At 37.1% G+C, this 24,612-nt stretch overlaps 2 protein-coding genes and 1 pseudogene across 4 annotated transcripts; 2 read left to right on the top strand and 1 right to left on the bottom strand.

Annotated features, from left to right (window-relative positions):
* The first annotated feature begins 23 nt into the window (after window positions 1-23).
* LOC109057600 lies at window positions 24-2,014 on the top strand (annotated as a pseudogene).
* A 1,304-nt stretch (window positions 2,015-3,318) lies between these two features.
* Window positions 3,319-14,536, bottom strand: LOC109044865 (ATP-binding cassette sub-family F member 1-like). Of its 2 annotated transcripts, XM_042744864.1 has the most exons (27): window positions 14,321-14,536; window positions 13,746-13,792; window positions 13,350-13,427; window positions 12,886-13,018; window positions 12,769-12,803; window positions 12,494-12,604; window positions 11,598-11,657; window positions 11,242-11,343; window positions 11,077-11,145; window positions 10,438-10,515; window positions 10,222-10,323; window positions 8,201-8,323; window positions 8,024-8,124; window positions 7,831-7,916; window positions 6,118-6,257; window positions 5,875-6,023; window positions 5,689-5,772; window positions 5,339-5,463; window positions 5,132-5,244; window positions 4,877-5,048; window positions 4,702-4,776; window positions 4,530-4,600; window positions 4,336-4,368; window positions 4,081-4,249; window positions 3,933-3,997; window positions 3,782-3,854; window positions 3,319-3,604 (listed from the first exon to the last, which is right to left on the bottom strand). In XM_042744864.1, the coding sequence occupies exons 1-27, from the start codon at window positions 14,376-14,378 to the stop codon at window positions 3,438-3,440; spliced, it is 2,619 nt and encodes an 872-aa protein (XP_042600798.1). In that variant the 5' UTR covers window positions 14,379-14,536; the 3' UTR covers window positions 3,319-3,437. The 2 variants fall into 2 exon arrangements, with proteins under 2 accessions (XP_042600798.1, XP_042600799.1); XM_042744865.1 differs by lacking the exon at window positions 11,598-11,657.
* A 1,385-nt stretch (window positions 14,537-15,921) lies between these two features.
* On the top strand, window positions 15,922-23,585 carry LOC109111496. 2 transcript variants are annotated; one of them, XM_019124448.2, is made up of 7 exons: window positions 15,922-16,182; window positions 17,486-17,718; window positions 18,856-19,530; window positions 19,727-19,815; window positions 20,484-20,684; window positions 20,765-20,834; window positions 22,184-23,585. In XM_019124448.2, the coding sequence occupies exons 2-7, from the start codon at window positions 17,620-17,622 to the stop codon at window positions 22,325-22,327; spliced, it is 1,278 nt and encodes a 425-aa protein (XP_018979993.1). In that variant the 5' UTR covers window positions 15,922-16,182; window positions 17,486-17,619; the 3' UTR covers window positions 22,328-23,585. The 2 variants fall into 2 exon arrangements, with proteins under 2 accessions (XP_018979993.1, XP_018979992.1); XM_019124447.2 differs by having other exon boundaries at window positions 15,923-16,182; window positions 17,481-17,718.
* Window positions 23,586-24,612: the final 1,027 nt, after the last annotated feature.

The following is a 24,612-nucleotide window of genomic DNA, read 5'->3' on the forward strand; positions in this document are numbered from 1 at the left end:
ATTAAAAATGACGTAAGGATTCACTCTACAATCACTGTACACTAATATAGGCGTATTCGTTAATGCAAAGAACTAGCTATTGTAAGGCAGATTCAGCCTTTATATAAATCACCGTAACCCTATTATGTTCAAAGCGTGGGTTAAAATTAAACAATAATTTGTTTAAACGATCATTTATATAACCACAAGTAATATTCCTAAGACAAAAATGCAAAACATTGGCATACAGTGCCATAACTAGCTAGCAAACTGACCAACACGAGGGATCGTTTCTTTCAGGAAACGTTTCACATAAAAATACATTTTTTCATTGATTTCTGTCTGAAATATTTGACTAGGTAAACTGTGTGAATTCATTTAAAACGATCTCCTTTAAAATGAAAAAGTGAGAACAATAAACGCGCACTTCCGTCACAGTACACTTTGACCTTTAAACAACTTCCTTTGATACAAAGACAATATGGCGGCCTCCATACAACGCATTGGGATCATTATCTGCCGCACGTTTCCTGTCATTTTACAAAGAAATATTCAAACACAGGTTGGTTGGTTGGTTACAGACACAATATTTTAATTGATGTTTTTATATATATATACAAGGTATATAAATATGTCTGTTGTTGTCCACTCATTTCGCGTGCAAACAACCTCAACCAACATAAAGGACAAATAACGCGTCTTGTATTGCAGAGAATCCGTGATTGGAAAATAACTGCTCCAGTGCTGCGTCTGAATTTTCGTGCTTTATCATCATCATCATCATCATCATCATCTGCTGATGTCACAGAGTCACCCGAGGTACTGTTTAGATATTCAGACAGACCCTGGGAATACTCAGAAAGTGAAGGTAAATATGAATGATTCGATTACTGAATGGATAACTTGTGGTTAAAACAGCGTTTAGTGTTGCTCGAATCTCTCGTTAGAGTACACTGAGCGCTATGGATCGAAGCCTGTGTGGTCTAACTACAGGAGGAACCATAAGGGGGGCGTCCCTCCCCAAAAGACAAGAAAGACCTGTATTGTAAGTACACATTTATTTTGAATTTTAATTGATTGGTTGTTCAAATTATTATTTTTTCAGTCCATCAAATTAGTGTTAAAGAGGATGATTGTCTTGTTATAGAGAGGTGATAAGATATGCGGCAACCCTTGTCCCATCTGTCGTGATCCAAACATCATCGTCCATTACAAGGTGTGTTTTTCGATTCTGTCCTTTTTTGTATTGTCTGAGGACAGTGTATTTGGTTTTATATACATGCCTTTTCTCTGCAGAATGTGAACCTGTTGCAGCAGTTCATTAGTCCTCAGACAGGAATTGTGTATGATTCCACTCGAACCGGTAATTCATTACAACACAATACATTGAATCATTCAAGAGTCACATTTCTGGTGTGATCATGATCTGATTAGCACTTTTCATCTTCAATTGTTTCCTCAGGTGTGTGTATGAAACAACAGAAACTACTTAACAAGGCCATTGAAACTGCTAGAGATTGTGGTAAACTGACACTTGTTTTTATTGTTATAAGTGCCAATGTGCACAAACAGGTCCTTTTATAAAAAATTATAAGATCAGTTTCGTTATTTAGTGCACAAGTGCTTAATGTAATGTTTTTTTCTCCCTTCTTTTGTTTAAGGTTTACTTTCTGCCCAGTTACCTCATTGATTACTCTAAAGAGGACTACTCAAACACTCATGGTGCTGTAGCAGCAACTCCTGCCCCATCTTCTCTCCGCTCTGGAGAACTGTGGTATCCGTGGTATGGTAGTATAAAACCAGATGAGCGAGAACTTGCAAGAGTGAAGCGGATCTACAAAGACTTCCTGAAACCACATGTTTGAATCTTGTTGTATATGACCTGAGTCAGTCAGAGCAGATGCTGTGTATTTTACACAAGAAAGAGGCAGTTAGGGACAGACTTCCAGTCTCTTCAGTGGCAGGTCCTAAATCACATGAAATTTTTAAAACTCATTTATGGCGTTTTGTCTACTGAAAGCTTTTTGGAAAGACATTCGATGTTTCCATAACATTTCCCAAACATAAATTACACATTCATGTTGTTACATTTTGTCCAGGCAGGACAAGCATTATATATGAAATCCAAAAAAAACACATTTTGTCCATGCAGGACAAGCATTATATATGAAATCTCTAATAAACTTTTTATTTGTTTTTCCATGATATTTGGATGCATACTTTATATGCAAATCAAGTTAGTCAATAGTTTATTTCAACATTCAAGACAGATGAGCTACAGGAAACATCACTGTATGAACATTTATACAGGCTAAACAATGTGGAGCTTGTTTTGAATGTAAGCTTTAAAGGGATACTCCACCCCAAAATGAAAATGATGTCTTTAATCACTTACCCACATGTCGTTCCAAACCCGTAAAAGCTTTGTTCATCTTCGGAACACAATTTAAGATATTCTGGCTGAAAACCGGGAGGCCTGTGACTGTCCTATAGACTGCAAAGTACAAGAATGCACCGTTTTCTGTCAAATCAAAGCATAAATATATGTAGAAAAAGTATCCTTGTGGCGCGGCCGACACAGAAGAGCGCACGCTGCCTGCGTACAGCTCAGATCCGCCAAAATGGCGCTACGCTGATGTGGAGTGAGAGAGGGGAGAAATTGTTAAATAAAGTCGTTATTTTTGTTTTATTCACATACAAAAAGTAGTCGCTTCATAAAACCCAGATTGCACATCTGATGGCAGATGGACTATTCTATACGACAACTTTCATACCTCTCCTGGACCTTGACTCTGTTATTTATTTGGCAGTCTATGGGACAGTCACATGCCTCCTGGTTTTCATCCAAAATATCTTAAATTGTGTTCCGAAGACGAACAAAGCTTTTACGGGTTTGGAACGACATGGAGGTAAGTGATTAATGACAAAATTTCATTTTGAGGTGGAGTAACCCTTTAATGTCCTGAACCCAAGCGCTCCTTTTACAAAGTCAGTTTAATACTAAATATATGCATCAGCCGTCAGACACCATTATCAAACTGCACTCTTCTAGCCCCATCTGTTCACATTTGATAGTGACATAGTATGTTTTATAGCATTGCATCACATGGATGAACAGAGCTGGTAATGATACGGCCTGAATGTAAGCATAATACAAGAATGTCAGACATCATGTCTAAAGAACAAGCGCTGTATGTACAAATTGTCAACAAGTATACTGATCTGGAATTGGTCTTCACCTGTTTTAGAAGTAAAAGTTGTGAAAAACCCATCCTGGTATTTGTAGGGTTTGTGTATATCACCCTACACAGTTTGCATGCAGGTGCTCAGCACAATCTGTCAATTTACCAAGAAGAATTTATTTTAGTATTGAGGCTTTAAAAATTAGCAATTTAGACGCAACAAAAAGCCCTTCAGTGATGTAGTTTGACACGCTTGTTATTAATACCAGCCGTTGTTCATTCTTTAGGCTTGTTGACCAGGGTTTCTCCAAGAACCTCCAGCACTTCTCTCTTGTAGTCTTCAAAGTCTCCATCAATCAGGTTGATCGACTGGTCCTCAACCACCCACAGCTGGCACTGGGTCTCCGTGATCAGCCTGGCATCGTGGCTCACAATTATCACAGCTAAAAATATTCATATTAAATGTTAATAATAAAAAAAAAACTTTACCCTCTGGTTTCCACTAGTATCATAATCATTGTATATAGTTTAGAAATCTTATAGAACATCTGAATGGATTTACATGCACACAAGATCATTCAGCGCAACAAATAAAATGAATGGAAAAAAAAAAAACATACCTCCTTTGTATTCATTGATGGCTTCTGATAATGCATCGATCGACTCAATGTCCAAGTTATTTGTGGGCTCATCCTGTACATTTGTATGGAAAGAAAATGTTAAAGTACTAATTTTAATTAAATTGAGACATTTAAAACCTTTACTCCTTACCAAGATGAGGACATCAGGTTGGCGACAAGCAAGTTCAGCAAATACCACTCTTGCTTTCTGACCACCTAAAATATTCAGGAAAAAAAATGTCAACAAAAGGACAGATGACTTTGAAAACCATCCATGAATGGATTCCTAAAGTGCTTACCAGACAGTTTGGAGATCAGGATGGTGTGTGCGTGGCTCTCTAAGCCAAAGCGACCCAGGCACTTCCTGGCGTCCTGGTACTGGAGGTTGAAGTTCCTCTGGAGGTACTCTGTGGGAGACTCCTCCATGTTCAGCTGATCAGCATACTGCTGGTTGAAGAAACCTACTTTCTACAGGCACAGGCAGAAGAATGAACCAATTAGCCAAAGTCAGGTAAAGGTAAAATAAAGAGAATGATTTTAAACATCTGCCCTACCAATCGATGGTTCTTCCTCATCTCTCCTTTTGTCTAAAATGAAAAAGCCTCATAATTAACACCATTAAGGAATCAAATCAACAAACATGAAGGAAAAAATGAGTACACAATGATTTTTATTAATATAAAAGCATTTTTTTTTTTTTTTTTTTTTTAGCAAATATGAATACTTAATAAAGATAACCGGTACTTACAGGATTTAATTTTCCAGTCAAAAGTAGGAGCAGTGTACTTTTTCCAACTCCATTGGGCCCAACAATACATACTGAAACCGAGAAAATGAGAAAATGAACAACATTTTCTTGTGTATATTTGTCACCATAATTAAACTACTAGTCATGATTTCTACAGACATGTATGACTTACTTCTGGACTCCATGTCTATACCAAAGTCTACACTTTTGAACAGAGGCTTCTGGCGTTCATAACCAAAGTCAACACCTGGGATTGAAAGAGAAAAGAAACCAAACTAGTCATCAACCACCCAACAAGTCTAATAAAAATAAGAGGCCACAATGAGCAAAAGTCATAAAAGACTTACTGTACAGGCCGAGAATTGGCGGTGAGAGCGGAGGAGGGTTGGGGAAGGTGAATTTGACGGTATATTCTCTCGGTCTCTTGAGGAGCTCTGTGGCCTCACGGCTCTCCTCCTCATGTTGGGTCTTCTTTCCCTTCTGCTGTTTCCTCGTCAGAGCCTCTTTCGTCTGTTTCTCCTGAAAATGAATGATGGAGAATGAGTGGAAGGGTTTGAGAAGACTAGGACTGTGTAGAAATCGAGAAAAAGTCAAGGACTTACAGCTTGTTTGGTGGATTTTCCTCCAGCCTTCAGATCTTTGAGCTTTTTCTCTTGTTTCTCATACTGCTTCAGGAGTTCTTTCTGTTTCTGTACATACATCTTCTTAAACGTCACTAGGAGAAATCAAGCAAACATAAAATACAGTAAAGATGATTAAATGCCTTTCATAAGATTTCATCTGCGTTGCTGTTCAGAAACGAATCTCACAGTAGTTGCCCCTGTAGTAGTAGAGTTTCTGGTTGTCCAGGTGAATGATATCTGTACAGACGTCATCTAAGAAACTCTGGTCGTGGGACACAATTAGAAGCGTTTTCTTCCAGCTCTGTAAGTAGCTAAAGGAGAAAATATGAAATGGTGATTCGTCAGAAGATTATAGCACAAAGGTACGACTTTTTTTCTACTGAAAATGCAGCAACACACAAGATTAAAAACACAGGAGCCTGATAATCTTTAGTGATGCAATCACTGTGTGACCTCCCCTTAATACATGAAATGTAAATACATCAACTAGATGGGTTTGTTTCCTTAACAGCATTGCTTAAAGAAAAAGTAATTACTTGTTAAGCCAGATGACGGCATTAAGGTCCAAGTGGTTAGTGGGCTCGTCCAACATCAGCAGCGTGGGCTCCATGAACAGTGCTCTGGAAGAAAAACAACTTTTCTCATTTCTCATGTCAGAACAGATTTTATTTTACATTTATAAAATTAATAAATCAATGCATCTTCTTCCTCATTGTGCCCACCTAGCCAGGGACACTCTCATCCTCCAACCACCAGAGAACTTCTTAGTGGGTCTGTTCTGCATCTCTGGAGTAAAAGACAGACCAGCCAAGATCCTACGAGCTTTAGCCTCCGCTGACGCTGCTCCAATCACCCTCAACTCCTCATAAACCTGTAAATGACACACACACACACAGAGTTATCCTCCACTACTCCATGAATCAGCATATTTAGTGAGCTGAATATGCGAGCTGCTCCCATCTGACCTTGTCGAGTCTCTCAGACACTCCGTCGTCTCCTTTCTCCAGCCGACTCTGTAGCTGCCGTTCCTCCTCCAGGAGCTTCAGTCTGCGCGTGTCGGCCTTCAGCACCGCCTGAACTGCAGGAGTGTCGTCCGCCACCACCTCTGAGGAATGACACAGAGAAAGTAGTCAGGGATCTGTACAGCAGGATTAACTGTATTTAGGGTTGGGAATCGAAAATCGATTCCAATTCCAGAATCGGATACTTGTTGTCAAATAAAAATTTTGATTCTGCTCTTTTTTGATTGAGTCTTTTCTTCATGTGTGAGGACCGGACATAGCGATCTGCCAGGACCTTGCTCACTAATCTAAGCGCTCCAAAGTTTGGCTACAGTTGTGAACAGAAGCCAAAAAAGCTAAGTATAATATCTGTGATAGCTAAACATGTTGCAAGAGAGGGGTCACCACCAACATGACAAAGCACTTTAATTTAGATCGTTAAAGATCGCGAACACGATTCAAACACCAATGTGATTCTATTCCTAAATTATAATGATTGGTCTGTTTCATTCCTTATTCCTTCACTGTTTTTTCAACCACACAGTATCATTTTTTAGCCCATAAATTACTCACCCTCAAGGCATCCTAGGTGTATTTTCTTCTTTCAGACGAATCCATTTGGAGTTATATTAAAAATTTAATCTTTGATCTTTCAAGCTGTTTAATGGCACTCAGCGGGTGTTGCAGTGCATCAGTCCAAAATAAGTTAAATAAAAAGCGCCCATCCATAATAGAAAGTGTATCATATGGCTCCAGGGGCTGAACAAAGGCATCCTGTAGCGAATCAATGCATTTTTGTAAGAAAAATATCCATATTCAAAACTTGAATCTAGCTTGCGCTCACTGTTGTAAATGAAAGCAGCTCTGGGCTGATGACGAATGAGGTCAGCATTACGCATGCACCGCTCAGAAGTGACGAACGAGGAAGCGCAGGGGAGAGATCAAAACAAAACAATGGTCACTAATTAGAAGTACGAAACAAGGATTTGTAAAGAAGAATGTCGGAGGATCTCAATATAAGCCAAGAGGAGACTGGTTTTCCTTTGCTAAAGTAAGGAAACTTTGCTTCCTTTGCTCCTGTTAACAAACGTTGGTTTTCACGAGACTCACCTGTGCATACGCAGCACTGACCTCCATACGTCATGCTCCCGGAAGTGCTTCTGTGTACAACTGTTGTACATTAAAGTGATTATTACGTTTTGAATATGGATATTTTTCTTACAAAAATGCCTTTGTTCTTCCCCAGAGCTGTGTGAGACACTTTCTATAAAGGATGGGCGCTTTTTATTTCACTTCTTTTGGACTGAAGCACAGCAACACTCACTGAGTGCCATTAAACAGCTTGAAAGTTCAAAGACAATTTTTAATATAACTCCGACTGGATTTGTCTGAAAGAAGAAAGTCATATACACCTAGGATGAATTGAGGGTGAGTAATTTATAAGCTAATTTTCATTTTTGGTTGAACTAACCCTTTAACTGAAATAAACATAAAAAAGTAAACTTTAAATGAATAAATCCAAATCTCAACATGTCTAAAAAAAGACATTAAAAATTACTAAAATATTAACTAAAATTAAAATGAAAAAAAAAAAAAAATATATATATATATATAAATTTTAATAAAACCTATAATAGTATCTTGATTATACTAAAATATCACTGGGTTGTACTGTACCTTGCTCACAAAGCAGCACATCGATGTTAGGAGGAATGCTTAGAGCTCTGTTGGCGATGTGCTTTAGTAGAGTGGTCTTCCCTTTCCTGATTCAAACAGTAGTACGGAAACAGGTTTTACTATCATAACATTTCCAAACTGAACAAAATCTTACATGCAATGTAGTAATGTCAAATTAAAACCATCAACCCACCCATTTGGTCCAACCAGACCATATCGTCTCCCAGCAACAATCAGAAGGTCTGCGTTAACAAACAGCTCTTTACCATGGGCTGAAATGCTGAATCTTTCCAACTATAAACATATAACAGAAATTAGTACATAGTACTAAGTGTTTTCCAATCTCTCAAACATCTCCCAATCGTCTAACCTTGATGTCTGAAGCGTTTTCCAGCATGGCCTGTCGAGAGGACAGCTCAGCCTGAGAGATGGAGAAGTCTCCCTCGATGTTGTCCTGAGCTCGTAAACTAGCCACCTGCCGCTCATACTCCATCTGCACAGCACAAGACGAAGTATCTACAATCAGTGTTGTTATTTTCAACTAAAACTATTACTTGGTTATTAAAAAAAATATATAAATGGCCAAAAGCTTTGGCAGTGGCATTTTGTATTTTGCAAAGTTTGCTGCTTAAGCTGCTGTGGTGTTCATTCACATTGTTTCTAGATTATTGTGTAGAGTGATCAGATTCATCCTAAATTATTGCTAAAACTTCATTTCCCAAAAAAGTTTTTTGATCCTGAGACAAAATGACCAGCTAACATTAACTGACTAATCATATCAGCAGCACATGTGAAAGTGTGAATGAGTACTAGTCAGGTGAAATCACCATCATACTAATTAGATTGTAAGAGCAGACTGATTGTTATAAAAGGAGGGAAGAAGTGATTCTAATAATTGTGTTCTTGTTAGCAATGGTTACCTCCAATGAAACACGTGCAGCCATCATCGCTTTGCATCAAAATGGCCTCACATGTAGGGAAACTGCTACAAAGACTATTGTACCTGAAAGAACCATTTACCGGATCATCAAGAACTTCATGTCCAATCCCTCACTTTTTCTAGTAAAATAAGGTTAAAATGTTTTGCCTGTTTTTTTTTTTTAATCTCAATAAAATATCGATATATGAATTTTAGCTCATATCGCCCACCCCATCAGAGCTTGCGCAGAGCTTGCTCAGGAATGTCAGCAGGTTGGTGTGAGAGCACCTGCACACACAGTGAGGCCAAGACTTTTGGACAACGGCCTGGTGTCAAGAAGGGCAGCAAAGAAGCCACTTCTCTCCAAGAAAAATGTCAAGGACAGACTGTAATTCTGCAGGAAGTACAAGGATTGGACAGCAGCTGGCGCAAGACTGGTGCAAAGTTATTTTCTGATGAAGCTCCCTTCCGACTGTTTGGGACATCTGGGAAATCGATTGTTCAGAGAAGAAAAGGTGAACGCTACCATGAGTCCTGTGACGTGCCAACAGTGAAGCCTCCTGAGACCATCCATGTGTGGGGTTGCTCTTCAACAAAGGGAGTGGGCTCTCTCATAATTCTGCCCAAAAACACTGCCATGAATAAAGAATGGCATCAAAACGTCCTGCAAGTGCGACTTCCAACGATCCATGAGCAATTTGGTGATGATCCATGCATTTGCATTTTCCAGCATGCAGGAGCACCATGTCACAAAGCAAGAGTGATAAAAAAAAAGTGGCTCGAAGATCATCACATTGAAATTTTTCAGGCAACTCCCCGGATCTCAATCCCATACAGAACCTGTTGTCAGTCCTCAAAAGGCGAGTGGACAAGCAGAAGCCCATGAATTGTGATCAACTCAGAGAACTTATAAGGCAAGAATGGGTCGCCATCAGTCAGGATTTGGCCCAGAAGCTAATATCCAGCATGCCAGAGCGAATTGCAGAGGTTATGAAGGACAAGGGTCAACACTGTAAATACTGACTCTTTATATATTTTTTTTGCCAAGACTTTACAACTTATATGCTTATCATTGTTTTTCAGTGTACCATAGACACATGTGGAAAAATAATCTACAAATACTGAAGCAGCAAACTTTTTCAAAACACAAAATGAATGTCACTGCCAAAGCTTTTGGCCATGACTGTACATATTAGATTAGAAAACCTTAAAGATTAGAAACATTGCCTTGGAAACTAACTGCAACCAAATAATCTTAAGAATAAGTTGAAGTACTAAAATTACACTGAATAAAACTAAAATGAATTATAAATATAAAAAAAAACATTACAAAAACATGAAAACTAAAATCAAAATGAATATTAAAAGGTAATTCAAAATATAAGTAAATACTACAAGAATATATAAAAAATAACACTTCTATACTTCTATGTACTTCATACATTAGAGTATTAAAAATTTGCATACGCTACCCTTTTCTTATTCTTCTTTTTCTCTTTTTTACTCAAGTTTGCACAAGGGTCATCCTTTTGTTTCTCTTTGGCCTGCTCAGCTGCGAGGGCATCCTCGGCACTCTATGGGACACGGAGCAGGATATCAAGAAAATAAGGACAAAGAGATAGAAAGTGGATGAATGAACGCTTGGAAATTATGAATATTTGGAATACAAAAAGAGAAAATTGTTGTACCATCATTGTGTCATTATCATCACTCTTTTCCTCCTCTTCTTCATCATCACTAGGAGGAGGGCGAGCAGGCTTCCCTTTCTAAAAATCACAGAAAAGAGACTCTATGACAAACGTATTTAACTTGGAACATTTTACTACGATACTTATTTTCATTAACTTCCTCTCTGTGAAATTAAAAAAAGACATTCTGAAGAACACATTTATTTATTTTTTCAGTAAGGAAATTAATACTTTTATTAATCAAAAGTGACAGTAAAGACTTATAATGCTGCAAAATTTATATTTCAAATAAATACTGTTATTTTGAACTTTCTATTCATCAAAAGAAGTATCATGGAGTCTACAAAAATATTAAGCAGCACAACAGCTTTCAATAATATAATACATAATAATATAAAAAGTTTTTGAGCAGCAAATCAACATTTTAGAATAATTTCTGAAGGACACTGAAGACTGGAGTAATGATGCTGAAAATTCAGCTTTGCTTCACAGAAATAAATCACATTTTAAAATGTATTCAAATAGAAAACATTTGAAATGGTAATATTACAAAACTCTTTCCAAATAAGATTCCAAATCAAAAAGAGTACGTACGCACATTTTAATGCATAAATACATACAAAAATATCTTAATCTGACCTTGGGCTGTTCCTTCTGGCCTTTCTTCTGAGACTTCTCTGGTTCTTTCTCTTCAATTTCATCTTCCTCCTGTCAACATTAAGATGCCCTTTAGGTTGCATACACTTGGATTTTTTTACTGGCTTTTCAAAACAAATCATATCTATCAAACCCTGAGTCCCACACCTTAGATGGTTTAGCAGCGGCTTTCTTGCCCTTCTTCCCTCCTTTCTTTTCATTCTCATCTTTCTTCTCCATTTCTTCATCTTTTTCCTCCTCTGAGGCTTCCTGCGTTTGAGAGAAGAGAGTAAACCAAAGATCCTGGAGGAAAAATCAGAGCACCGCTCACCAATCAGACATAGTGTTAGTAAGACAGACCGGAATGTACAGAAAAGGGTTAGTTTCCATGATGAGCGACGCACTTCTGTCATGTAGCAATAAAGAAAAAAACTGCAAGGTGGGAGAAAGACAGAAGATGTGACTGTGGAAGAAAGAAAATAGTGAATAAGAATATATATATAGAAACAATCCCATGTACCCACCTGTATTATCTTAGGTTTAGCCATATCTTTTTTCTTGCCCTTGGTTACCCTCTCAACTTCCTGAATCACATACATACACGTACAGACACAGGCAATGTGCTTATGAATGTAGAAATATTCAAAATGCAGCCCAATATGTTCTTCCCTTCTGTATAACAAACAATGTGACTGCATGCAATCTTCATTACTGGAATGATAAATGTTATAATTTGAAATCAGGATGACAGATGAGTGCCAATATTACATGATTCCACTTCACTTCCACTAAACTTCACTTTTAATGACTGAAACAATGAGTGCACTGGCCCTCATCTGGAAAAGAAATGAATGAATGCAAATGGAATGAATTCCACTGGGAATGTCATGAAGAGAGAGAGAGAGAGAGAGAGAGAGAGAGAGAGAGAGGACATGAGGGATTGGCTGGAATGGGACTGAAAGAGGAATAAACACAATATTGGAGAGGTTGAGTTGTGTGGTGTGTGATGCATATGTATTGTGGTTAGGTATATGAAATCTGAAGAAGCTGTAAAGATAATATCATGAACAGTGATAGTACAGATAGCCACTAAAACTACTGAAAAAATATGTAAATAAGAATTTAACAAACAATGTCTTCCATGCAAAAAAAAATAAAAAATCTGAATTATAATATACTAGTTATAAAAACATATAAGCCTTATCAACTGCAACCTGAAATCTAAAATAAATTAAAAATCCATGGATATGAAACTAATATTAGTAATACTCACACTGCAGATTTAACTGTAATGTATAAAAAGACTCCATGAAACTAAACATACGTTTATGTCTATTTCATGTATGTGTATATAAGTCTATACATATACATAAACTAAACCTGATACATAATGACTGACAGTGAAACGGGAAGCACGCACCTTTGAGCTCTTCTTGCTTTGGGGTTTTTCATCAACATCGTCATCATCGCCTGCGTTCTCTTCATCGTCATCACTTTGCCCCTGACTCAGAGCAGCAAATATGTTCCCACCCTGAAAGAAAGAGAAGGACAAAAAAAATTAATAAGCTCTGTGGACCGGATCACATGGCTTAAATTGCACTGTTCTATACACTGTGCAGCAGGAGGAAAATTAATCTGTCCATAAAGTGCATCCAAGTGAAGAGAAGTACCGCATAGTATATCAAAGCAACTCACTTTGTTTTTCTTTCCTCCTTTGACTGGAGCAACCACTGCAAAATACAAATAAACCACGATGTTAAAAATGTGGTGTGATGTGTGACATACTGGCACAAACCAAGCTTATGACATTACCCTCTTCCTCTTCTTCATCTTCATCACTGGGCTGGACCGATAGTTTCTTGAGGCGCTGCATGACCTCCGCTTCATCATCATCCTCATCGTCTCCGGGTTTTCCTTTCCGCCTGTCTTTCTTTTTCTTCTGAGGCTAACAGCAAATTAAAAAGCAACCCAAAAACATAACATATCTGATTGTAATTAAATGTACTTTAAATTTAATTAAATATATGGTAACACTTTATTTTAAGGTGTCCATGTTGCACGTTAAATGTACTATTATAATAACAATAAATTATGCATAATTACATGCAAGTAACCCTAATCCTAACCCTAACCATAGAGTAAGTTAATTAATACTCAGTACTGACATGTATAATTACACTGTAACAAGGACACCTTAAAATAAAGTGCAACCAAATATATTTTCTACTTTATATAATGTATTTATTATACATTATAAATTAATGAAAATAATGCACCTGTTTCCCTTGTGCCTCTTTCACTGGTGGCTGCTCTACTTTTTCTGGTTTAGTATCTGATGTCAGCTCCTCAAAAAACTGTCAAGATAAAAATACAAATATAAAAATGCAGAAATATGCACAAAACAATTCTGATGACAGACTCAGAGGTATTGGTTTTAAAATGTATTTACTATTATTTTTGCAATTGTGTTTGGTGCTGTTACAGCTGGTGCATAATATTAAACAAATATTAATTAAATATTCATACGGGTAACTAAAAATAAAACATCATATAATGCTTCGATTTTTTACCTTTGTTCGAACTTGAATGAACTATTGATTTCAAGCATAATTATGTTTATAATGAAAGTTACTTCAAATCAGAGTCATGAATTAACACAAATAAAAACTTACAGTCTTCTTGCCCCTCTTATCCTTCTTTCCTTTTTTGACATGTTTGTCTAAACAAAGAAAAATGAGTATGTTAAGCACTTTTGTACACATAAACACACTCAACATGTGCTATTTGACAGCAGTGTGACAATGCCACAGAAAGAATGGTTTGTGTATAGGATTTAAAACAACAGCTTTCTCAAAAAACCCAGTGAGCTGACTACCTAGACAGCATTTTAGGGCAGCACAGGCACGTTCCCAAAAAATGCTGTCTAGGTTGGCAGCTCACCAGCATTATCCGCTATATCAGCATTTAAAGCTTGCGCAGCTGAAACATGGATCAAAAAGCGAATATGGTCTTAAATTATATCAGGCTGACAAAATGATGCAATGACAGTGAAATATCAAACTCCGCACCACCATTAACTCGCTTCTCTCGTGGGCTAACGGGCTAAGCAAAATATAACAACAATATAATAATAAAGATAAGATATAACATATAAAGAGTTGTCATCATGTAACGTTAAACTTTTTCAATAATCATATTCATGTCGTTAGTATTCAGACTGTGGTGTAACAGAAACGCATAATCTCACCTGTTTGTGGTTCTTCATCACCCTCCCACTCAGCGACTTCTTTTGATTTCTTTGGCATTTTTCTACCTAACCTTTTCTGTCACGAGGAATGAAAATACGTTATGTTAAATGAGACTCGGATGTATCACGGCTGACAATGCACACGACCACACTGTAGCTCAGTACACTCACATCACATGCGGCCTACTGCTACAGACACTCAAACCCCGGCAGCTCGGCTCGCGACAGCGCCACCCCCTCACTCTGGCCGCCCAAGGTATTGCACTGGCGCTGCCTAAAACAAGTGATTTCAAAGAAAAAGCCCTATATATTTATATACAGTACAGGTCAAAAGTTTGGAAACATCACTATTTTTAATGTTTTTGAAAGAAGTTTCTTCTGCTCATCAAGCCTGCATTTATTTGATCAAAAATACAAAAAAAAAAAATGTAATATTGTGATATATTATTACAATTTAAAATAATTGTTTTCAAATTTATTATACTTTAAATTATCATTTATTTCTGTGATGCAAAGCTGAATTTTGCATCATATTCAGCATATTAGCACATTCTAATATGATGATTCATTATCAGAGTTGGAAACAGTTCTGCTGCTTAATATTTTTTCAGAACATGTGATACTTTTTTTAGGATACTTTGATGAAAAAAAAGAAAAAAAAAAAAAAAAAAAAAAGAAGCTATGTTTTTAAAATATAAATATTTTGTAATAACAATATACACTACTGGTCAGTAATTTGGGGTCAGTCATTTTTTTTTTCTTTCTTTTTTTTAAAATAAAATCAATACTTTTATTCAGCAAGGATGTGTTAAATTGATAAAAAGTGATAGTAAAGAAAATATATTATTAGAATTTTTTTTTTATTTTGAATAAATGCAGTTCTTTTTAACCTTTTATTCATCAAATATATTAGACAGCAGAACTGTTTCCAACACTCATAATAAATCAGAATATTAGAATGATTTCTAAATGATCATGTGATAGACTGGATGTTACATGTGACACTGAAGGCTGGAGTAATGATGCTGAAAATTCAGCTTTGCATCACAGAAATAAATTATTTTTTTAAAGTATATTCAAATAGAAAAAATATTATTTTAAGTTGTAATAATATATCACAATATTACTGTTTTTTCTGTATTTTTGATCAAATAAATGCAGGCTTGATGAGCAGAAGAGACTTCTTTCAAAAACATTAATGTTTCCAAACTTTTGACCTGTACTGTATATATTAATTTATATATATATATATATATATATATATATATATATATATATATATAATATATATATATATAATAAATCTGAGTAATTAAATTAAATGCTTTGATGACAATGTAGACCAGGGATAATCAAATCTGGGTCACGGGATTCACTTTCCTGCAGAGTTTAGCTCTAACCCTGATCAAAAACACCTGAGCCTGCTAATCATTGTCTTCGGGATCATTAGAAAATCACAGGTCGATGAGTTTGATCAGGGTTGGAGCCAAACTCTGCAGCGCACTGGCCCTCCAGAGCAAGATTTGAGGATGTAGACCGTGCGTTGAAGACTTTTATTTTGAAAAGAGAAGGCCGCCGTGGCTCATAAGGGGCGTGAGCGTCTTGCAGTAGGTCGCGTTCGCCGCTAGATGCCGCTGTAACGGGCAGCTCCCGCTTCTAGAAGGCGGTGGACGCATGCGCAGTGGCGCAGACTGGCGCTGGGCAAGGACACAAGGAGAGTGACATTTGTGTAACGTTGACAACGGATTCATATTCTTTCTAAATCAGTCAGAAATTTGCGTCAGTCAGATTTGGACACACTCTCGCATCTCTGCACAGTGTGCTGACGCTCCACAGCATTTCATCCGGTTCACGGAGGACGGGTAACGTTATGCATTTCATGTTTACAAGCGGGACAGCTAACAACTGACTGCATGTATAGCTATGAAGAATTAACAGACTAACTCTTAACTTATCTGTCCAGCCTAATCACACAGGAAACCTATGCTTCTTGACCGCGTTCAGCAGAAGCCCTGTCTTTTTGTAATCGTGTACTTTGTTTCGGAATTAATCGGTAGGATCTGTGAGGTTGTCCGCTCAGAGTGAAAGTGTTGATTTGTAAAGTGTGACCGAAGCGTGATGTGCATGTGTCCGGCTGTGTCTGATCACTGTAAATACTGCCCCACTGTAAATATACCATATTGATCTAATCTAAACCGTGGATACGAGCCTTCATTTAATTCAAACAGATGACTGAGCAATTTATTACACACTTCCACCCTTTCTTTTTTATTGTATATTTAAGAATTAAGGTCTTGTTCGCATTTTTGTGCATCCAGAAATGCAGCACGGCCATCATAAGCACCAAAATGCTATTTATATTGGTAATTCACTAGGGTTTGAGACACTCGTGTTCAGCTTTTCTGCATCACATTTGTTGCTGCCACTCACTCTTTAGTGAGCTGCCTGCTCAGACAGCATTTTTGGACATCTAAATGGGTTGCACACTCCTATGATGGCCAAAAGGCTGTCTAGGTAGGCAGGTCACTGGGTTTGAGACCGGATAGCTTGTGTACCTTTTCCTTCTTAAACCTCTGCTGCCTTTGTCTGGCAGTAATGAAGGTCTTGTGCTCCTGCAGCACTGGAGGTAATCTCTCACCTGAGATGTAAAAGTAATATTTATAATTAATGTAGTTTTACCTATGTTTCACCATGACTGTTTTCAGCAATGATGATAAGAAATGTTTCTTGAGCCGCAAATCAGGACATTAAAATGATTTCTTGTGGATCATGTGACACTGAAGACTGGAGTAATACATTCAGCTTTGAATCACAGGAATAAATTTCATTTTAAAATCTATTACAATAGAAAACTGTATAATATTTCACAGTGATTTACATGTATTTTTGATCAAATAAATGAAGAGACGTCTTAAAAAAAAAAACCTCTTATCAGCCTCGAACGTTTGATTGCTAGTGAAGTTTAACTAGTAGAGCAATGTTATCAATGGCATGAGTTAGATTCCTTGGAAACAAAACTGATCATAAAATGTAGTCACTGAATGCATTGTGAGTTGCTTTGTTTAAAAATGTCTGCCAAATTCATAAATGTAATAAAGAAGATCTGAATATCTGGACTTGTTAGTGTGATTGAAATGTTTTTTGAATTATTTTGGCCCAGGTTAGGTTTTGAAGGACAGGCGTTTCTTTGTGGATGAGTGAGTAATCAGAGGCAGCGTTCATGTTTCGTCCTCTTTGAGTAGCTTGATGATGTCCTCTTACTGAGACTCCTTCGAGGTCACCTCAGCATCCTGACTTGAATGGCTGTGTGCAGAGGGGGTGTCTCTCTTTGGGTGGGGTGTGTCAGGAACCATGGCGGCAGGCAACCGATGACGAAACAGTGCTGGAATTTATGCCAGGTACACATTGTAACACTTTTTACCGTAAAAAATGTATTTAAAAACAATTTTGAAAATAAGGGTTAAAGGGTTAGTTCACCTTAAAATGAAAAATAGCCCATGATTTACTCACCCTCAAGCCATTCTAAGTGTATATGACTTTCTTCTTTCAGACGAACACAATCAGAGATATATTAAAAATGTCCTGGCTCTTTCAGGCTTTATATGACAGTGAATGGGGGTCGAGATTTTAAAGCCCAAACAAGTGCATCCATCCATCATAAAAATGGCTACATCATCCACACGATGACTCTCATATTAGTTCTCATGACACTCAGAGGAAGCTAGAGATTACGGTTTGTACATTTTAAATATAAATATTTTTCTTACACAAATGCATCGATTCGCTTCAGGAGGCTTTTATTCACCCCCCGGAGCCATGTGGAGCACTTTTTATGAGGGATGGATGCACTTTATTGCACTTCAAAATCTACCACCATTTATTGCCATTATAAAGCTAGGATATTTTTTAATATAACTCTGATTATTTTCTTCTGAAAGAAAGTCATATACACCTAGGATGGCTTAAAGGGATACTCCATCCCAAAATGAAAATTTTGTCATTAATCACTTACCCCCATTGTCGTTACCAACCTGTAAAAGCTTCGTTCATCTTCGGAACACAATTTAATATATTTTGGATGAAAACAGGGAGGCTTGAGACTGTCCCATAGACTACCAAATAAATAACAGTGTCAAGGTCCAGGAAAGTATGAAAAGCATCGTCAGAATAGTCCATCAGCCATCAGTGATTCAACCGTAATGTTATGAAGCGACGAGAATACTTTTTGTACACGAAGAAAACAAAAATAATGACTTTAGTCAACAATTCCTCTACTCGTTTGGAACGACATGGGCGTAAGTGATTAATGACAAAATGTCATTTTGGGATGGAGTAACCCTTTAAGGGTGAGTAAATCATGGGGTAATTTTCATTTTTAGGTAACCTACCCCTTTAACATCTGTACTGTACATGCAAATATTTTCAAAGTGTAAAGAAATCCACTAATGTTTAAAATTTTTTCAATGAATCAAAATCAAAAGTTTTGACCAATAAGACTTAGTCTGATTTCTAATCAGATTCTGTCTGATTTGCAGACAACTGAATTTCACTTGAATGACAACTGTAGGACCCTGAGCAGTGCATCATGGGCCTTGGCTCCTCCGAACAGTCTGCGTTACCTGTCCATTAAGCAGCCATCCCTGTCCCATCCCTTCCACCACGCGTGCCAGCCGAACCGAGCGGCCAGCCTAGAGGAGGAGGAATGGGAGGAGGCCATCAGTTTGCCTGTCCTGCTCAAACCTGGAGAGACCGATGAGCAGCACACCGTGGTGGAAGTGCCCTTTCTCGGGCCGGCCAAACTAAGCGAGCTCCTTGCTTTGGGACCCAACAGACCCTTTGACTTGCTTTTTCCTTTAACCACTGTTGATGGGAGCAGAGAGGATGATATTAGCATTACCGTAAAGTTAGAGACTGAGGAAAACCAGCTGACGGAGAGAGGCTCCTTCAGGAGTCTGTTTGAGACCGAGGGATGCCCTGCACCTTTTATGTTGGGATCTCGCTTCTTTTGCTTTCACTGCCCCGGGATGGAGTCTGTTTCGGAGATTGTGGATAAAGCAGGAAAGGGACAGGATGAGCAGAGCTTCTGTCCGGCCCTCAATGTCACACATTACAGCTATGCTGAGACTGAGAGAGTGGACAAGAGCTCCAGCCAGAGAGACATGGAGGATGAGGAGAAACTGGCCCTGATGCATGAAAAGCTGAGGGTGGAGGTAAGATGGATGGACCACTCATAGAAAAATGAATGGGGGAAAAAGTGCTTGATATGGAGGCTATGGGAATAGAAGTCCTACATCCTCCAGCTAAAGATATTACATTTATGATAGTTTTGTTGTCAGATTTTATTTTTGGTTAATGTTATCGCAGTGTAATCTTGATTAATTGTTAAGGTTCTACATTGTGTTTCAGCTTCCCAGTTTCTTTGTGAAAAGTCATGACTACAGCATATACTCTGAAGATGTTGAGTTCATCAATGGTCTTCTGAACACCAAAACAAGGTAAAGGGTTTCTAGGTGCATGTTATTCTGGTCTTTAGGCCTCAAAGTAGGTTATACTAGCTGTCATTGAACCACTGTGACTGTTGTTTTCAAACTCCGCTGGTTACATATTGCCAATAAATGGGTGTGGTAAACTCAGAAAAGGATTGTTATAGCTATCAACAACACAAGACAAAACTGATATGATATTTTAAATTTGGCTGAGGTTTTTGCAAGCAAAACTATAACATATTGTTACCTTAAGATGTTTTGTTTGTTTCATGTTTTGTCAATTTTTTCTTTTCTTGTGTTTTTCAAAGACATTAAAAGTTTTAGACAATGTTTGTTGCATCAAGACATTTTAATGTCTCAAGATTTGTTCTCAAAGGTTTTTCTTTTATGTTGGAAAACATTTTGCTTGCAAAGCATTTTCAAAGTTTTACCAAGCAACATGTTTTCAAATGCCGAAAAAAGTCTTGCAAGCAAAATGTTTTAGATCTAAATATGTTTTGAGGAAAACAAATGATTGTTGGCTTTGTTTGCTAATTCCACAGTGACAGTAGTGACCCTCATGTTCCAAAACGAGTCAGAAGTACCATTGATGGCTGGTTTTGGCTTGTTACCAAAGTGCCGGTATATTTGAAGCGGCACGGCTGACTGGTATAATGCCTGTTCTTCTATCTCTAAAGGGGTCGTGTAGCGTACCAGCTGACTCTGACGCTTTGGCGATTGATGTGTCTGTGTTACTATGCGGAGGCTCAGCTGGAAGTGCTGAAGCTGACCAAGCATCCAGAAGATGGCTCCATCAAAGCTCGCTGGAGAGTCAAAGGCCTGCCCTTCCACTCCATTCTGGTCTTCTTCTACAAGAAAGACAAGAGCCACCTCTACAGGTGAGACATGCTGTGACCGGTCATCAAAACCTTGCTCTGTGCTTGTCTTTGCATCTTCTTAATTATTTTTTTCGATTCAGAACATACGATGCATTCTCCACCTTCTATGTTGGCTCTGATGGACGAATACACCGGCATAAAGTTGAAAAGGTGAGGTTTGCTTGCAACTAAATCTTTTCAGAATATCCTTGTTTTCTATAAAAAAAAATTTTACAATTTTTTTTTTTTATTATTTTCCAAGAAAGTGTCACTGAAAAGAAATTTCAGAATCATATTACACTCCTGTTTAAAAGTTTGGTGTCAGCATGTTGTTGTTGTTTTTTTTTTTTTATTAATTAAAATTTTTACCTGATTAACTGGAACACTGTTGGATATTTCAGAGTGCTTTCCCTCATTTTGAGCAGATAAAAGCAGAATGTTCCAGATTTATTTCAGTAAACCGATGGGGATTAGAAGTGAAAAGGGGGGGGGGCAGTTTTGTTTTAAAGCGCTGTGTGAAAAACCTGGAACATGATGTGAGGATTTGGAGATAATAGTAGTAGACCACATCTGCACAGTGTCTGTTGTCTTTTCATATTAATATAGTGAAATACAAAGAAAAAGAAAATAATCAGGAGGAACAGAACACAGCTAGAGGACTAAAAATAGATTGTGTCACAGACAATCTTTTAAGACTAATGTCACATTAATATAGCAAACTTTATATTCTATTCCTGACAAATAAACAGTGTTGGGAAGGTTACTTTGGAAATGTAATAGGTTACAGCTTCCAAGTTACCATATTTAAAATCTAATCAATAGTGTAACTATTTTAATTACTTTATTAAAATAATGTAACCGATTACATTTGATTACTTTTCTAAATTTCTAAGGAATGTTTTCAACTGATCCTCAACACTGATTACTGTCAGACTTTCAGAATCCTTCATCATTTGAATTAAGATTATAATTTATTTTTAAAGCAAAGCCTCCACAAAATCAGACTTTAGCACCTCTTTTTACTTTGAGAACATTCTGAGGTTATTTACAGATTCATAATCATAACAAGAAATAGTTTAATAGCTATGATACATACTGTTTTTGAAATCAAATCTTTGCATAGCTGGGACAGGAAACACAGGCATCTAACAGTTCATCTTAAATAATAAAGCATATACATAAACCCAATTAGCAAATAAAACGGTTATCTAATAAACTTTACCTAAACAACAAACAGAAAAAAAATACTTTGGTTTCCAACATTCCAACATTTTTGGGTGAATTGTCCCTTTAAGCCGTCCTGCGGCCCCCTTCAAAATATCTTCTTTTATGGAAAGAGACTCATACAGGTTTGGAAAAGCCTTTAAGCCGTCCTGCGGCCCCCTTGGAATTTTTGGGTGAATTGTCCCTTTAAGCCGTCCTGCGGCCCCCTTGGACATCTGCTGAGGCCTTCTGATGGAAAAACAACATGTTATCGTGTCATCTCTGGTTTAATCGTAGTGTTTTATCGATGTTGGCAGGTTATGGAGGCTCGTCCTCCCTTGCTGCCCAAAGTGACCTCACTGCTGGCCGGGGCTCTGGTGGCGCTGGGCATTCAGGAGCACCGGCCCGCTCTCAACCTGCTCCCACTCCTGCTGTCCTCCCTCCGACAGAGCCGAGCCTGAGCCGCAGAGCAGCACCAGAGCCATTAAAAAGACTGAAATAGATGCAGCGCTGTATTGTGTGGGTTGACTGAATGAGATATTGGAAATCAATTTTTTGGGGGAAAATCCGAAAACTGTTCTCACTTGAAACAATCTTCTTTGTGCGCTCTTTAATTTCCATTTTTCGAATATCACCAAACTGGTTTGACTCGTAACAGGTTTTAGAGAATATCTAATACATGAGGCCTAAGAGGTTAACTGAAAGGCACAGCTGTTAACAAACAGGTTTTGATGACCCAGTACGTTACAGGTAAATTCAATGCTATCTGTGTAAATACATTTAGGCAGCTCAGCTGTAAAACTGGCTTTTAAAGCACATGCCAGATAAAAGGTGAAGATGGTTCAGCTCACATTCAAAGTAATGAATCAGCAGATGAATTGCTCGTGATATTTAAGTCTTGATCAGCTTACATTTTGTATTTATATATTAATTGGAGATTTCATCAGTTGCACTGGTGTAATGGTACATGAAAACCAGGTGTTTCCTTTAGTAGCAGTGAACGTCTTTAGGGTCGCTGCCTTTTTGGTGACCTTTAAGGGAAGGGGATGCCAGGGACTGCCTTTGAGCACAGAGAGATTAGTTTCCTGTCTGGACTTGTTATTGTTTGCCCTTACTTTCCATGCTAGAATTGTTTCCAATGTGCAAGTCACATGATAGACGTTATCAGCCAATATGGCTCCCTGCATAATTACATTGCCAAATCTGCACTGGTCTTGTGACGCCGTCCATGTAAATTAAGCACTCTTATTTGAAAAACACATGCTTTCAAATTCTTTCCCATTGAAGTATATTCAGAAGTGTATTTGCATCTGCGGAGCAAAGCGTGGGCTATTTTCATGCAGGTGAATTGGTCAGTTTAGCTCAGTAATGACTGTCAGTGTATTTAGTGTGATAGCACATACTCTCCACCCACATGAACAGTTCAACTGCTCTAGCTTCCTGTGGTAAAGACGTAGACCAAACACTTTAATGGACTAACTGTGTCACAAAGTAGTCAGAACACATCTGTCTCAAGTGCTTGCGCTTTTAAATGGACAATAAAAGCATGAAACGCTATCACTCCACAATCTGCATTTCAAAGCTGAAAGGTCAGAACCTGTTCAAGCAGATCCATATAAAACATGGCTGAGTAATTGTTCTGGTGATTATTTCTGCGCTAATTACCCAAAAACCTGTGTTGAATATGTCGTGTGACAAATAAATGCATAATGACATTGATATTTTTGGTCTCTGTTCTTCTGTTTTATCCACTTCAATTTAGGTATTTGAATTATCTCCAAAATTATGTTTTTGTTGCATATAAAGGCATTTTCTATAAGGTAAAAAATAAAATAAAATTGAGGTTCAAATAGGACTTTAAACTTATATGAATACTTATTTAAATATTGTTTAATTCTCTATTGTTTAACACTTATGGTACACCACCTTTCAATTGTTTTTTCTTTTTTATATACATATATATTTAAATAAATGCTGTTTATTTGAACTTTATATTTAAAAATCTATCATGGTTTCCACACTTAACTGTTTTCAACATTGATAATACAAAAATGCAAATCAGCATATTAGAATTATTTCTAAATATAGTAAGACTGAAAACTGGTGTAATGGCAGCGCTGTATCACAGGAATACATTTTTAAAATATTTTTTTAAATAGAAAATAGTTATTTTAAATTTTAGTTACTTTTTATGCGTTTATAGAGTTTTTACCATAATTTTGATCAATTAATGCAGCCTTGGTAAGCATTTGAGACAAAAACATTAAAAAAATCTCACCAACCCTAAACTTTTGAATGATAATGTTTTATTTCTTAAAATGTTCTATTTATTTTATACTAGTTTTACTTAAAAAAAAAAAAAAAAAAAAAAAAAAAAAAAAAAATTAATCTGTCACCAAAGTTTGAGTTGAATAAAGATTGAATAATATCAATAAAATATGGGTAACAAGGTTGGAAATTTACCATAATTTAAATCTTCAGCTAGCAGTTAAGGGGACAAATGCTGGTTTATAGTTATTGATAACAAAAATCAACCATTTTTTTTTAAACATGATTAAATGGTTGAGACAATATTAATGTTATTAATGCAGAAATTGTCATTATCCAAATTATCTTATTTCCTGATTATCACAGTTTTATATCTTAAAGTAATGAGAAAAATTTGTATCCACATAGAAGTCATTGTGTTTGTTTTAAAAACTAAACCATAGCAAAGGAGTTTCTTTAATGTAATAGGCCAAACATA

The sequence above is a fragment of the Cyprinus carpio genome, chromosome B19 (assembly GCF_018340385.1).
Source record: "Cyprinus carpio isolate SPL01 chromosome B19, ASM1834038v1, whole genome shotgun sequence".
NCBI lineage: Eukaryota > Metazoa > Chordata > Actinopteri > Cypriniformes > Cyprinidae > Cyprinus > Cyprinus carpio.